Source organism: Hibiscus syriacus, unplaced genomic scaffold, assembly GCF_006381635.1.
Source record: "Hibiscus syriacus cultivar Baekdansim isolate YM2019G1 unplaced genomic scaffold, ASM638163v2 tig00110429_pilon, whole genome shotgun sequence".
Classification (NCBI taxonomy): Eukaryota; Viridiplantae; Streptophyta; class Magnoliopsida; order Malvales; family Malvaceae; genus Hibiscus; species Hibiscus syriacus.
The window spans coordinates 3030167-3042846 of record NW_024062733.1 but is presented as its reverse complement, the minus strand read 5'-3'; the positions used below and the strand labels follow the sequence as shown (position 1 = coordinate 3042846).

The 12680-nt window shown below is 34.5% G+C and overlaps 1 protein-coding gene across 1 annotated transcript; it reads right to left on the bottom strand.

Annotated features, from left to right (window-relative positions):
• Window positions 1–2434: 2434 nt before the first annotated feature.
• Window positions 2435–12314, bottom strand: LOC120124808 (calcium-dependent mitochondrial ATP-magnesium/phosphate carrier protein 2-like). The gene is made up of 4 exons (XM_039143383.1): window positions 11210–12314; window positions 3819–4604; window positions 3625–3715; window positions 2435–3486 (listed from the first exon to the last, which is right to left on the bottom strand). Exons 1-4 carry the CDS (start codon window positions 11655–11657, stop codon window positions 3294–3296), a joined length of 1518 nt encoding a protein of 505 aa, XP_038999314.1. The 5' UTR covers window positions 11658–12314; the 3' UTR covers window positions 2435–3293.
• Window positions 12315–12680: the final 366 nt, after the last annotated feature.

Genomic DNA, 12680 nt, shown 5'->3' with positions numbered 1-12680 from the left:
TGTTTATTTTTATTATTATTTTTTTATTATTTTTTACGTGTTTTGTTATTTTTCATTTTTTTTTGTTTTATTTATTATTCTCACGTTTGCACACTTGCTATCCTAATTCGATTTTATACTCCGCTACGAATCTAACGTTTTTATCTTTTAAGGGTATTCAAATCAATCAATTGTAAGTAATTTGAATCGGTTCTGTTAAATTTTAATTTTAATTTTAAATTTTTCGCAACTAAGACAACCGACAAATTAATTGGTACTGAAAGGGTGGTTCAAGGGTGCTAATCCTTCCTTGACCATAACCGACTCCCGAACCCGACACATTTCTGGTAAAAACATAGATCATGTAAGATGGTGTCTGACCCACCTAAATTCGTTTTAAAATGGTCGGTGGCGACTCCAATCCACATTTTTCAAGTCGAAGCCCAATTCCAGGACCCAACCGAAAGACGGTTACGACACACCCTTATGAATATAAAATAAAAAGTAATTATTTTAATTGGCAAGCATGAATTGGAACTAGATCTCTTGGATGAAATATGAACCATTCAACCATCTAGCTATGATAATCATTTGAATAGTATCACCACATTTTATAATTAACCTATATAATAGCATAGTGGAAAACTAATATTTTTTTTATGATTATAAAATTTAAATATGAGATAGTTCGAACTGCTTATTGAAAGTTTAGTCTCTCAATTATATTGTAAATCTACTTTTATTATAGTAAATTTAAATTTAGTTATATCACTAATAAATAATAATATTTTTTCATTTTATTTGAAAATAAAAAATAATTAAATATAATTTTATAATATTTTTACTGAATCATTCTAAAAATAATTATATAATTCTAAAAGTATTTTAAATATTTCTTTAACTTTTAAAATAATATTAATTATTTATTTGAAATAATATTATTTTTAAATTATATATTTAATTTTTAATAATTTAAAATTTAAGGTAAATTACACAATTAGTACCCAATTATCACTTTCATGTCATTTAGTTATAGTATTATTTAAAATTAAATAGATAATTTTAAAATAAAACATTATTTCAAATAAATAATTAATATTATTTTATATAAATAAATAATATGATTTTAAAATTAAATAAGTATTTTAAACTTTTTTATAATATTATAAATATACTTTTTAGGATGATTTAATATAAAATTTATAAAAATATATACATAATTATTTAATTATTTCAAATAAAGTGAAAAATATTTTTAATTTAATAATAATACAAGTATTTGGTTTAGTGTAATAAAAATATACTCACAATATGATTACCTGTCTGCACTTTCGGTCATTAATTTTGAAGTGTCTCATATTCAAATTTTATAATCAATAGAAAAAATTAATTTTGTGGCGATATTGTTATATAAATTAAGTACAAAATGTGGTAAAACTAACTCAAAGCATAACTCAATAGTTTAGTTGAATAAAATTAATTAAAATTTGTGTCAGAGAAAGATGACATGAAAATTAGAAAATACATAAAGTTGACAATGCCACATCAACATTGTTAAAATTACAATTAAAATTAAATTATAAAAATAGATTAATTATGAAGTGGTCTTTGAGTTTTTTAATATTTTATTAGTAAGAATAATTTAATTAGTGGTGTATTTTTTGTACTGTATTAATGGTGTACGACATGGATAACAAGTTATTTAAGTTGATATTTTTGGGTGGCAGGAAAACAATCAAAAGCTAAAAGATTAGCTCAAACTGTCAGAGCTGGGGTGGTGTTCCATATCTTCGTGGAAGATAGTTGCTAGAGACCATCAGGCATTGTCGGGAAAATTTGGAAATTCAGTCCAATCGTCCATGCGAGACCAGGCAAACCATCTGCAATTCTATTGCACTCCCGAGGAACAAAAACAAAGTAATTCCTGTTCATCATCTCACGAATATGTGGAAATGGGGAAGAGCCACCTCCCATCACCGGAGGGACATTAATCCACGAGATCGTTTCTTTGCAATCAAGTTTGATTTGATTAAAATTCAGTTATTACTCATATTAAATAAATTTGGCTTGAACTTAATTTAAGTTTTTAACGAGTCGAACGAATTACTTAATGTTCGAATATAAAAATATCATGAACAAAATAAAAAATATCATTTCTAAACTTTTAATTTTATAAAGTAAATTATTAATAATATCACGATATGATTTTAGGTCACCAAATTGAATTGTCACAATTTCAAAGTTAAATGCTCAATAATAGTCGTATCTTGAAAATTATCATTTTCTTAAAAATATAAATTTTCTTTTCATTTATATTATAAATCACGTAAAATTGTAAAATTGTAGAGAACCTCTCTTCAAGTACATAAAAAATTTTTGGATTCAAAAGCAAACACAACATTTAATATTTAGGAATTGTTATTATGCTTTGTACCTTGGATACGAACATTGCGTATACACAAATATATAAATATTTATTATCAAATGATTAAGAATTTCAGAACAAATGTTACTTTACATTCGTTCCGGACTAATGGAAAATCCATTCAGGGAGCAAACTGTAAACTAAATTTTTGTTTCAATATTTGCCAGTATTTCCTCTGCCGGTTTGTGTAGGCTATGAAATGAGCTTGTGTGGTTAACACTGGGCATGCAGCATTTCCATGCCTGGCTGCTTTAACCAGCTTCTTTCTCTGCCAGAAGAAACTTTTCATGTAGAATTGTGGATGGAAGGCCAACAAGTGGGCAACTTCTACTTCATACTTAACTTTGAAATGTCACATTCAACAAATACCCATGCCGAATCCGAAACTGTGTTCGATACAGGAACTGGACATAGGCACAAAAAAGAGAACCCGAATCCAAAAAAACGTCAAATACGGACACAAGACATAGGCACAGGAAGAGAAACCAGTATAAAACCAGGCTCTCCCCAAGGACAACTGGGCATTTTCATCATTGGCAAAGCATTTATCAATCTTTTTTTAACCTGTAAACTTACTGAATCAACGTCTATGAGAAATCTCTCGTATCAAACACATTATCAACAATAGAGGCTAAAGAAGAAACAAGGAATGGTATCATATTCCATAACAATAAGCTTGGAAGTCAGACATTATAAATCTGATTCTCAACATTTTGTTTCGATAAGCCTTGGCAAAAAAATTGTTTGTGACAACCATGCACCCCATTCTTTTAAGGGAATTATCATCTATCATCTATCATATAACTCAAAACAACCAATGTTTGCTTGTTTAATTATCTTATTATCTTACTATATTCGTCATTATCTCTACTTCCCTTCAGAACTGTTCTTATTCCAGGTCTAGACTCTTTTTCATAGCCTCATAAACCATATAAGTAATGCTTGCAGCTGGGACAACTTTGAGAAGATTAGGGAAGAGACCTTTGTAGAAACCTCTATAGCCTTCATTCTGAAAGGTTCTCCAAAATACATCGGACATTCCCTTATACGCAGCTTCAGAGGTAGTATGTTGAGCTTGCAGTCTGGAAAAAAAAGGAATACACCGGAACAATAACCAGATATATAAAAAAAGGTGGATACAAATACCAAAATCCATATATGATTATGCAGATGAACCGAAATTACCCAAAAACAATGGACTTATAAACTTACTATCATACCTCGTTCTAATAACCTGCAAAGGGTAAACACAGGTTGCTCCTAAAGCTCCAGAAATGGTCCCACAGCCCAGTTGCACAAGAGGACCAGGTTCTACCAAAAAAAAAGAGAAAGGAATCCAGAAGAAGCTCCCTTGTTAACGAAAAACTAACCAAAACAAAAGCAAGTGTTAAACAAGCAGCAGACAGAAATGTACCACTATTTTCGAGAATATATGTCCTTGAGAGATCTTTCAAGGTCTCGTATACAGTAAGGTCAATGCCAGCATACGGGATAATCCCCAAAAGAGATGGCACAAGACCTTTATAAAACGCTCGAGGTCCCTCCTGAACCCAAATATCCTTTGTTAATTTCCCCAGATTTGGAGCCCTTCCACTTTCAGCAGCACAAGTCTGTAACCGAGTTTTTACAAGATCCATTGGGTAGATAGCGGATTGTGCCACCGCACCTGCTACGCCACCAGCAATAAGTCTCCCACTGGCTCCTATATCACCATTCTTGTCCCCCATACTGTCTCCTAAAACGTTCTTTAACATTTCGTATGCGTAGAACTTGATAGCACTTTCAGGGGCTACCTTCACAACATTTAATCCATTACCTCGAAAAAACCCTAACACACCATCTTCCTTCAATATCTTCTTTACAGCTGGCAGAATACTGGCATCTGTAGTTTGCACCTGCAAAACCACCTTCAAGCGATCGAGAGGAGCAGTTGCAGTGCGAGAAGCTGCTCCCGCTATTCCTCCTGCAATAAAAAATTTGCTTCTCTTGACATGTTTACTGATGCCTTGAGGAATAACTGCATGTTCTCCGATATCTACAAGGCAAACCCTTTCCCAATGATGATAAATGTTCTCAATGGTAGCTTCATGAGGATAAAGTAGAAGGAAATCTCTCCATTCTTCAAATGTTATAATTCCATTATTATCCTTATCGACGTCTTCTACAAATCGAGCAAGCTCCTCATCATCAATTTGAATCCCTGCAAAATACAAACTGCCGGGGCTAATGAGAAGAAAACAATTGTTTAATTGCAACCATGCATACAATCAGCCCTTCCACATGAAACATTTATAAGGAATAAACCTGAGGAATCACGATGCAAAGGAACAATCATATATTTTCATTGGATGCAGCAAAACTCATAGGTTGATTATTGTTAAAACTGGTTTTATTTCATCACTCTCATACCCTAGCTTGGAGAAAGTTACAGAATTTAAATATACACACTGCTACCTTATCTTAGGAAACAGTTAAACTAGGTAAGTATTGATTCTAGGACTAATTCTAATCCCTTAAAGTTAGGGATCCTAAATTAGTAGAATATTTATAAAGATATTCCTAAATTAGGAAGCTAATCTCTGACACTCCCCCTCAAGCTAGGCATGGATGTCTTCCATCCTCAGCTTGTCTGCCAACTTCTGAAAATACTTACCAGGTAAAACTTGGTAAGTATATCAGCAACTTAATCTCCAGTGGTCACATAAGGAGTACAGATCAGACCACTGTCAAGTTTCTCCCTTATAAATTGTCTATACACTTCAACATGTTTTGTTATATCATGTTGAACTGGATTATGAGCAATATTAATTGTTGATTTGTTATCACAACATATAGCTTCATTGATCCATCCCATTTGATCTTCAAATCTTCTAAAATGATCTTCAGCCATAGTAACTCACAAATTCCCAAAGCCATAGCTCGAAACTCAGTTTCTGCACTTGATCTGGCCACAGCATTCTGTTTTTTGCTCTTCCAAGTAACCAAATTTCCTCTAAAGAAAGTAAAATACCCAGAGGTTGATCTTTTATGGACCCAACATAGTCTACTTCAGTGTAAGCTTCCAGAGTCAAATTCCCCACTCCTCTAAACAGAATTCCTTTGCCTGGTGTCCCTTTCCAGTATGTGAGTCACTGCCCTTAGATGTGATCCTTAGGATCGCGCATAAATAGACTTACAACTCCAACAACATACGCTATGTCTGGTCTAGTATGTGATAAGTAAATAAGCCTTCCCACAAGTCTTTGAAATGAAATCCTATCAATGGCTACATCATTATCTTTTGAATCTCCAAGCTTAAGGTTGACCTTTATTGGCGTTTCTGCTGGCTTACATCCTAATTTTCTAGTCTCCTTTAACAAGTCCAGAGTATACTTTTGTTGAGATATAAAGATTCCTTGCTGTGAGTGTGCTACTTCAATACCAAGAAAATATTTTAATCTCCCAAGTTCCTTAACTTCAATCTCCTTTATCAAACAATTCTTCAAACTGCTAATTCCTTCAAGATCATTCGCTGTGAAAATTATGTTATCTACATACACCAAGAGTGCAGTTACTCCCCCTGAGGAAGAGTGTCTCACAAATAAAGTATGGTCACCTTGGCTCTATTTGAATCCTTGTCTCAAAATCACTTTAGCAAACCTTCCAAACCAAGCTCTAAGAGACTGCTTTAGTCCATATAGAGCCTTTTCAACTTGCAAACTGTCTGTCTAGCACTCGATCTGTATCCAGGTGGTATATCCATGTACACTTCTTTTTCAAAGTATCCATGCAAGAAAACATTCTTGATGTCAAACTGCTGCAAATTCCACCCTTGAGTAGCTGCTAAGGGCAGTAGAACTCTTACTGTATTCATTTTTGCAACAAGGGCAAAAATTTCAAGGTAATCTATTCCATAAGTCTGAGAATATCTCTTTACCACCAACTTTGCTTTTTACTTTTCCAATGAGTCATCTGATTTATACTTAACTGTATACCCATCTACATCCCACTGTTTTCTTCCCTTCTGGCAGCTTCGCTAAGCGTCAGGATTTATTCTTTTCCAATGCTTCCATTTCATCCTCCATAGCCTTTTTTCAGTTCTCATTCTCTAAAGCCTCGAAAACAGTCTTAGGGATGGTAATGGTGTTTAGGCTGGAAAGAAAAGCTCTGTGACTCCTTTTCTAATAGCAATGGGAAATTAAAAATTAGAATTATATGCATCATTGTCAGTATTTTGAACAGGAAGAGTTTCCAATTGTACCTCAGATTGTACAAGAGCAAGAGAAGGGGATGATTGAATCTACATAGGTGTCTTCTTCCTTGAATAAACCAACACAGACTGAGTGTCCCGGATAGTTGGTTAGGGTGTACTAGGTTTTGGTTGTGGACAATTTGGAGATGTAGGCTAAGCAGATTGTGTTTGGGCAGGTTGTGTTTGCTGTATTTGTTCAGAATGTGTAGGAGTAGGGAAATCAATAAAGGGTTGGTGTAGGAAAATATCAACATCCTTATCTTCCTTAAATGATATCTACCCTGAAGATGAGGAACAGTAAAATAACTCTCATTTTCAATAAAGGTGACATCAATAGTGGTGTAGTATTTTCTTGTATGTGGATGATAGCATTTGTAGCCTTGTTGAGTAGAAGCGTAGCCAATAAATATGCATTTTAGTGCCCTTGGATCAAGTTTACCCCTTCTTGAGAATGTATATGAACGAAAGAAACACAACCAAATATTATGGGTTTTAGGTTAAAAGATGGTTTAAAATTTGGGTGGAATTTTGTGAGGACTTTAAGATGACTTTGGGACTCAAAGGATTTTAGTGGGTAGTCTATTAATCATGTAGGTGGCAATTAACATAGCCTTTCCCCAATAATGTTTAGGGACTTTGTTTTGAAATAGGAGGGCTCTTGTAGTGGCAAGGATATGACCATTTTTCCTTTCAGTTACACCATTCTGCTGTGGGGTGTTAACACAAGATGATTCATGGATGATATCCTTCTATAGAAAGTAAGGAGATAGGACACGGTTAAACTAGTCTTTGGCATTATCATATATGAATCTCTTTATTTCAGTCCCAAGTTGGATTTTAATCATGGTGTAGAAGGTTTTAAAAATTGAGGTAACATCTGATTTTTGCTTTAAAAGAAAGATCCAAGTAACCCAAGTACAATCATCTATGAATGACACAAGCCATCTAGCCCCGATTATGTTAGGAATAGTATAAAGCCCCCAAACATCACTATGAATAAGAATAAATGGACTAGTCCTTTTATTGCTTGCTGGGAAAGAGGAACGCTTGTGTTTTGCAAGTTCACACACTTCACAATGAAAATCTTCAGTACTTAAAGAATTGGACAAAAAGGGAAATATTGTCTTTAAAACTTTAAAAGGTGGGTGACCAAGGCGAAAATGATTTAGCCAGATTTGATCTTTATTAATAGTAGATTCTGATAAGAGAGACAAAAGTTGGGTATCCAAGATCCTAACTGGTCCACTGGGTTCTTCAAGGTAGTATATGTCGTTTATTTCCCTAGCACACTCAATCATCCTATTCGTTTCTTGCTCCTGAAAATTACATTGTGTAGGATAAAACAAAACATTGCAATTAGTATCTTTAATAAGTTTTTGGGATATAAGGCTGGTAAACAGTTTTGGTACACAGACATTTTTAAGTAAAAGTGTTTCACTTATGGTTATATCTCCTTGACCAGCAGCTGTTATGATAGTGCCATCTGCAACTGTGATTTTCTTACTGCTAGGATAGGGTGTGTAGGTAAGAAATTTAAGTGAGGAATTAATCATATGGTCTGTGGCTCCCGAGTCAATTACCCATGAATTTTGAGTAGGTATGTGAGTGGATATTTTCGAGATTAAAATCCTGAGAAAAGGAAGAGGATATACCTGAGAAAACCAGATTGCTTTTCCCTGTAAAGGAAGGCTTCTCCAAGGATTCCAGTAAACTCTTTAATTTTTCAACTTCTTCCCTGTTGAACTCAACAGGTTGTTCTTCAGCCTCTTTAACATCTTGTTTAGTTGCATATGCTCTGCTTTGTCCTCTCGATGAACCCCCTTTCTCGGTAAAATTCTTGTTGACTGAGGTTTTCCATGTAACTTCCAACATTTATCTTTAGTGGCGAGGTTTCTTGCAGTAAGTACACCATAGAGAGTCTTTATTAACTATTCTTGTTGTTTCTAGTCTTCATTCAAAAGTCTGTTGTTTCAAGTGTGTTGATTCCTCAGTCACAGCCCTAGTAACCAAGGCTGAACTTTCTATTTGGCTACTTTCAACTACCACCACCCCTCTTCTTCCTTCCTCAGCCCGAATGATAGCAATGGTCTCATTCAATGAAGGTAAATCCTCTTTTACTAAGATAAGGACTCTCACTATATCAAACTCAATATTTAGTCCAACAAGAAAATCATAAACATTTCTTTCTCAACAAACCTTTTTAGGATTGCAACATCTTCATTGCATTTCATTTGAATGCATTGATAATGATCTATCTCCTGCCAAAGGTTTTTTAGCATGTCAAAATATTTTGTAATGGATTTGCTTCCCTGTTTAGTGGATGAAATCTTGCTCTTGATTTCATATATCTGGGCAGCATCTTTGACTTTCGAATAAGTCTGTTTCACAGCCTCCCATATCTCTTGGGTTGTCCCGAGAAACATACAAGTGTCACGGGCACCATTGAATTCCACAGCCAAGACATGACTAGTGAGTCTTGCTCATCCCATGCTTTGAATCTAGGGTCTCCTTCTTTAGGGCTAGTTCCTAGGAGATGACTGAGCTTTCCTCTTTCTTTTAGGAATGTTCGAACCAACTGAGACCACTTAAGGTAATTTTTACCATTCAATCTGTAGGCAACTTGAATATTTTGTAAGTCACCAATAGTATTGGAATGACTTCCTTCACCAATTGTGCCTCCTTGAATGGTTTCAACTTTGCTGGAAACGGCCTCATCCACCATATTTTGTTAGGTAGAAACTTGGTTCTTTGAAGGGAATGAAAAGGCTAAGAAGGATGGTTTAAAAACGAGTAATTGGACTTGAAAAGAAGAGCTGAAGTAGCTCTGATACCATGTTAAAACTGGTTTTATTTCATCATTCTCGTACCCTAGCTTGTAGAAAGTTACAGAGTTTAAATATACACACTGCTACCTTATCGTATGAAACTGTTAAACTACGTAAGTATTGATTCTAGGACTAATTCTAATCCCTTAAAGTTAGGGATCCTAAATTAGTAGAATATTTACAAAGATCTTCCTAAATTACGAAGCTAATATCTAACAATTATCATAGAAGCAAACCTACGGTTTCCCAAAATCTGAAAATCCCAAATAATGATTAAAAAAAAGAGAACTATATTCATCAAGAACATGCACAAGTCCAAGTCTGTGACATGTTCTCTCCTTGCAAAAGAACACCAATAGATGCCTACGTATAATCCACGAAGATGCTATCTCAAACATCCAACAAAACTAAATGGCACATAATATAGACAATGAAGACATCTCCACTATTAAGCCAAAGAATCTGACACATGGAGGTACCGACCAAACATGTCTCAAATATCAAGCGAGACAAACTTTCTTTAGATTGTGGAAAACGTGCTTTAAAGCTCGTACAACACCTAGGTGTCTAATTATTAATTTAAGAACTGAAATAAGATAAGTTAAATATAATCATTCAACAGAAAACTAATATGGCATATGAAGCTTTATTCCACCTCATAATCTTCCCTCGAGACAATTTGAAAGAAACACATTGCACAATGACAATGCACATACTATAACCACGTGTCATATATTACATTTTAAAATACAGCTCTTGTAATTCTACGATGATCTCCAAGGTCAAGGTTTACCTTTCTTTACTTCCATTGGCCACTCAAACGTGCAATGGAAATGTTGTTACTTGTTAAACACAATGACATCTAACAGCATGCGTGTGACATTCAATTAAACTTTCATTATAGGTAAGTTTTGAGAGTACATGAAAGAAAGTACTGAAGGAACCACATCACATCAGGTAAATGTACAATCCAAACCAAATACTCAAGTAACAAACGAACTATGTCATGCCGGGTAAATGTATGATCCAATCCAGTTAGCAGTGGCGGATCTAAAAATATTTTTGAGGGTGCACACATATGTCAATAACACACAATTTTTTAATAGGTTAGGCACGAATAAAATTTAAGGGTGGGCATCATCCGTAAAATAGGTAACTAATCAAAGAAAATTTGGATTTTAGTGCCCACGCTCCAATACATGTGGATCAGCCACTGCCAGTTAGCATTAATTATTTCTAATATTTTAAGTTAACCAAAGACCCTCTCATTCAAACATGTATTTGAAAACCTCCACCTCAAAACAAGGATTTAAGCACCAGAATACCACAAAATCAAAGCAATCAGCCACCAAAATACTTTACAGCCACCCATCGTTGTTCATAGCTGTTTTCTATAATAGTTTTAATCATAGCAACTAGTCTCCAAAAAAAGTTACAATTAGTAAATTATTAAAAGATTTTTATACAAAGGTAACAAATTCTCTGGCAAACCCATTCAGAATTACATAATGCACAAAACCAATGGTTGCAAATGCTACTAGTTAAAGGGAAATTAAAAAGATCACAGCTTCAACATATATAAGCAAATAACCATGCAAACTCTATGATTTCTAAATCAACCCCAATCACCAAACCAGTCAAACATGTGAAGGCAAGAGAAAAAAAAAGATAAAGAAAAAAAAAAATCCCTCCATCATTATAAACTTAAAAGAGAGAGAGAGAGAGAGAGAGAGAGAGAACATAGCATACCAGCCTTAACAAGGGCATCCCAAAGCTCCTCGGGCAAAATGCAGCCATTATGTTCGACATCAATAGCTTGAAAAATCCTATAAAGTTCAAGCTCCTTATCATCCATATACCTCTTAAACTCTTGATAATCCACGCGCCCATCTCTGTTTGCATCACAAACTCTCAACAGATCGTTAGCATACTTATACTCAGTCGGAATCTGCAAAGCTGACAAACCCTTTTCAATCTGAGCATAATCCAAGAATCCCACATTGGCTGCATCAAAAAAATTGAACAAACTTCGAATTCTTAAATCCCTTTCTTCCTTAGTCTCCTGTAATGCTAAAAGAACATGATCCATTGAGACGGGTCCGGGTTTTTTGACCGGGTTGCAACATCCGGGTTTGGGATTTGCCTCCATTTTAGGCAAGCCTACATGCTCCACACCCTGCCTCGCAGCCCCGGACATAACAATAGCAAAACGACAACGCTTCTAATTACCTTAGGCAAATTTCACCAAATTTCTCGGTAAATGTTATCACTTGGGGTTATTCTTCTCTGCAAGCATGGAGGCTCAGAAAGAAAGAGATCTGTTTTATACAATTGGGAACAAAGAACATAAAAAAAAGAGACCTTTTTGTTTGAGGCAGAGAAATTATGATACACCCCCAAATAATCAATCAAGGAAAGGATCCAAGAATTTGACTCAAATTCCTGAGAGAAACAAGAAAAAGATGCACACTTCGCTTTGGTTTGAAGAGAGAATCGGTCAAAGTAAGGAAAAATGGAGTCAAAATTTCCAAGGAACAGGCATATAGCAATTGAGATAAATTCTTAAGTCTTTTCTAACAGGTCATAGCCTAAGATAAAAGAATCAATCAAAGAAGCAATATTACCGCAAATGAAAAGAAAAAAAAGAGAGCTATTATTAAAGGTAGAAGAATGAGTAGTGTTCAAACGTCCAGATAATGAGATAGCACGTACTGGCTCCCGAAGCTCTCAGATCTTCCAAAATCACTTTTCTTTGAAAGCCCCAAGTCAGAATCTGATACAGTAGGAGATTAAAATTTCTGGGTGTTTGGGTTTTTTTTTCCTTCGATGTTATGACTTTGCTTTTCGCCTTCTGTCTACCACAGGGACATGATTGAAAGAAGCAGAGGCTACTAGAAAAAAAGGAAGATATTCTTTGAACCGTTAAGAGGGTAAACCACATGTTTAGTACTCAATTATGGCTCTTGTTCCATTTCTGTCCCTCAACTATTTTTTCAAATTATACCCAACATTTAGTTTTAGTTTCATTTGGGTCACTCACTATTAAAATATTAACTGTGATGCTGACTTGTCACCAAAAGGTAAATATCAAACCATTATTAAAAAAATACAATGTCACATAAGTAGTTCTATTAATTTTTAATGGTAAGTGACCAAATTGAAACCAAAATGTAAAGTTAGATATGATTTTGAAAAAAATAGTTGAGTGACCAAATGAAAC